Source organism: Cephus cinctus, unplaced genomic scaffold, assembly GCF_000341935.2.
Source record: "Cephus cinctus unplaced genomic scaffold, Ccin1 Ccin1_scaffold0946, whole genome shotgun sequence".
Taxonomy (NCBI): Eukaryota; Metazoa; Arthropoda; class Insecta; order Hymenoptera; family Cephidae; genus Cephus; species Cephus cinctus.
Genome location: NW_014333509.1, coordinates 66,290 through 70,176, shown reverse-complemented (window position 1 = coordinate 70,176; position 3,887 = coordinate 66,290). Strand labels below are relative to the sequence as shown.

The 3,887-nt window shown below is 33.0% G+C and overlaps 1 protein-coding gene across 1 annotated transcript in view; it reads left to right on the top strand.

Annotated features, from left to right (window-relative positions):
• Positions 1-206: 206 nt before the first annotated feature.
• LOC107271401 (cAMP-dependent protein kinase type I regulatory subunit) overlaps positions 207-3,887 on the top strand; it is a gene marked incomplete at its 3' end in the record, with an annotated part of 62,666 nt that continues 58,985 nt past the window's right edge. Inside the window, 2 exon segments of the mRNA XM_015747368.2 lie at positions 207-458; positions 539-711. Coding sequence (XP_015602854.1) covers positions 455-458; positions 539-711 — 177 coding nt within the window.

Below are 3,887 nucleotides of genomic sequence, written 5' to 3'. Positions count from 1 at the left end.
CTAAGGTGGCGCGCCGAAACCAGAGAAAAATTGAGACCATCAAAAACAGGCTCATTGGCAATCTCCCTACTCATCTCTGCTAATAGCACCTGCATTTTTATTTCTAAAGCCTTTATACAGTTGAAAACATATAACATCATCGTACCAGAAATCACTTATACATATAATATAGAGAATTGAATACCGTTGGAGTGCTCATCACAGCTTTGGTGGCTAACGAATCCACCTCGCCAGATTCACGCAGTCGAATCTGCCGCGAACACGATAGTAGCGACGATCAGGACGTCACATAACACTATTCTTCGTGTGTTTCACACGACTGCACACAATTTATTACATGTATTGCTAACATCATCGTCTCTCTTTTCCCCTTAATGTATCTGAGAAAGATACATTAAATCAAACATACAGTGATCTATGAAACAGACTACTATTTGGGTTGTCTATTTGTATCATGGGTGGGTACATACATATATTACTAAGTTCATTCCGTTCGTTCCTTCGTAGCGTAAAGCTATCTAGATATTACCATGTATAGAAGACAATATGGCGGCAAACCTCGAGGAGGAGCAAAGTTTGCGCGAGTGTGAAGAGTACGTACAGAGGCACAATATTCAGCAAGTTTTAAAGGATTGTATTGTGCAGCTTTGCGTTAGTCGTCCTGAGAATCCAATATCTTTTTTACGTGAATACTTTCAGAAGCTTGAAAGGGTGAGTATGTAGTTCTCTCTTCTCTGTCAGATAGCCTTTCTTTATTTTTTCTATTATGTTCCTTGAATACGTGTAGTTTTTTCATATTACGGACTGTAAGCAGATATTTTTGCGTTTTTTAAATAAAGAAAGAGCACTGGTTTATAATGTATTAATACTTGCCATTTGTACTTTTCTTGTTTATTCCAATTAGAGATTTTTAGCCAATAGAGATATTTAGCCAATTCGAGATCAACATGTATCAAAATTTGTTAATGTCTTATATTATAATGCTTTATTCATATTAATCGTCTAAGAATTACTTTACTATCGCGTATTTATTTAATTTTTTTGTTTTTCTTTTTGGTTTGACTGACTTTTTTCATTGTTCTAAGTGGACATGATTTTGATATAATAGCTTATTATAGCAACACATTTTATAATAAAAATCATATTTGGTACATACTTTAATAGTTTGATCTTAGTCAATACACAATATTAATGTAGTACGAGTGGTACAGTCCCATCATGTGAGAGTGAACATGAACAAAAGTTTTAAGTAAATGTAAAGCATGAAATTGAAACTCAGTAGGTCAGATTTGAGAAGTAAGGTGCGGTTTACATAAAAAAAAAAAATACTTGTAAAATTATTAACAGTGAAGCAACAATAGTGTAGTTGCTTAGAGGTCATACCTTGTACCATTTTTTTGAAGAAAAATTTATATCACTTTTCCGATTTTAATGTATTATAGCTTATTATATTCATTAAACGATTCTCTGGAGGCCTACCAGATTAGATTTTTTGATTAGCCCTATTCTTCCTCAGAAAATGTTGTTAAAGAAATTGATTATTGTATCATAGTATAAACAAATAGCTATATTCTTAAACCATAGATTTTTAGAAAATATCTATTTTGGTGGATCTCTAATGAATCTTTTAAAGAATAAAATAAGCTATAGTACATTGAAATGAGAAAAGTGATGTAGATTTTTCTTAAAAAAAGAAATGGTACAAGATATGACTAAGCAACTAACTACCCTTTCTTGTGTCACTGTTAATCATTTTCAAATTATTATTTCATTTTATGTCAGAGGCACTTTGCTTTTTCTCAAATATAGCTTTCTGAATGTTAATTTCACGCTTCACATTTTTTTAATACTTGTTCATTTTCACTTTCTTATGATGGGACTGTACCGCTCATACTACGTTAAATACATATTAGCAATATTAGAATTTCTTTCTTACAAGTATAATAGTTATAAAAAAACCTAATCTACGTAACTATTATTTCCAAGCAAAAAAAAAACTTGTGTAAAAAATTGCTAAGTATAAGATTGCTGTGAACCTCTCTCCTTAAAAAATATGTTTATATTTTATATTAATGTTCAACATCCAAAAAGTATTGAAATCATACTATAATATCAAGTACATAAGTCATTGGATATTTGCTTATTATATGATCTTGCGCTAGCTCGTCATTTTAATTATATTTCCAGAATTTCCTCTGATATCTTTATTACTGTTTTATGATATTAATACTGCTTATATTTAAGTGTAATTTAATTGTCATTTAATAATTTAGAAAACAAAGTGATTCTTTAGCAAGTACTACTTGGTGAGTTTGTACATTACTTAAAATAAATATGTCTTTATTATCCCACAGTCTTTGACTTAATCTAGACTCAACTTTCAAAATGCAGCATTTGCATTTGGTGTAGCCTAGCCTAGCCATTTGCAAATCCATCGCTACCTCTTCAATGAATTTGATTTATTTAACCCTTTCATGTACAAATTTTTTTCTTATTAGCGATTCACTTGAAATTTTGCATAAATGGATTTTTGGGGTCGCTTACGAAACTGAAATTCGGAAGTAAATTCAAAAACTTATTTGATTCTGAAAAAACTTAGTATAGGATGGTTTCTAAGGTCGCTAATGACGAGTGTAAGTTCAAAATTTGAAAATTCAAAGTGGCAGATCCAATATTACGGACCAAAATTCAAAAAGTTTTTCGATTTTCATGAAACTTAGTACTTTATGGTTTTTGGGGCTACTGATTACAAATCTCACAAGGAAAGGACCAGGTGTGGGTTTTTTAGTTTTTTTTTCCCCACCCCTGAAGAGGCATATACTCCTCCCTAAAGCCTTTTTAGTAGGTAAACAGTCGTTTCCGAGAAAAGTTATTCGGAAAATTCATGAATTTGTACAGGGTAAGTACATACTTGGACAAGCAAAAAATAGTCAGAGGTAGGTTGGTGGTATATTGGTAACGAGCCTGCCTGCTAATCAGAATGCTGCAGGTTCGATTGTTTTTCCATCCATTTTTTTTTATTGTTATGAGTAGTTATTGAACTTTATTAATAAATTTTACAAAAATTATCAAAAAATAAGTAATTTACACAATTTTTTAAATGTAAACTTTTCAAAGTATTTTTATCTTTTTTTCTTTATTTATTTATTTTTTTGAGCGTACATATTTATTTTTCCTTTGACTATGTTAAAAAGGTCCTTTTCTCCCATATTAGTATTTTGGGCGTTATTCGCCGCAAAGTAGGCTCCAATAACATTCAACTTTTCCTTTTGTCGGTTTATAATAAAATTATTATCCTGGTCTCTGATGGTCGAAGATCAAGAGACTCGGTTGAGTCTCGCGCCAAGTACATGCGACCCGCCGTACGGGGCACGGCCCGCCGAGACTCTTTACTCGAAGCATCTCTTGTACCTGTGTTTCGACTAAAATATTTTATGAACGGCTGTATGTAAGAAAAATGTATTGATACATTCACTGTTGGAATCAAGGGTTCTGAATTGATTGCCATAAAATTCAATACGAGTAGTGTACAGGATTAGTACGTATTCACATGGCGAGCGAGATGATTTAATTTCAGGTCCGTCGTCGTCGTCGTCGTCATCGTCTTCGCACGTCCATCGAATTTTTTACACGACAGATGGCGCTGACTGCTTTGCCTTCTTTACCTATTTGTACTCTCTGTATAGTGTTGGTAGGTTACGAATGCACAACACAATCAAATACACTTCATAGTGAAGCTACCGTTCATACCGAATTTCCAGTTAGTATAAGTCGTCGTCGTCGTCGTCGTCGTCGTCTTCGCACGTCCATCGCATTTTTTACACAACAGATGGCGCTGACTGCTTTGCCTTCTTTACCTATTTGTACTCTCTGTATAGTGTTGGTAG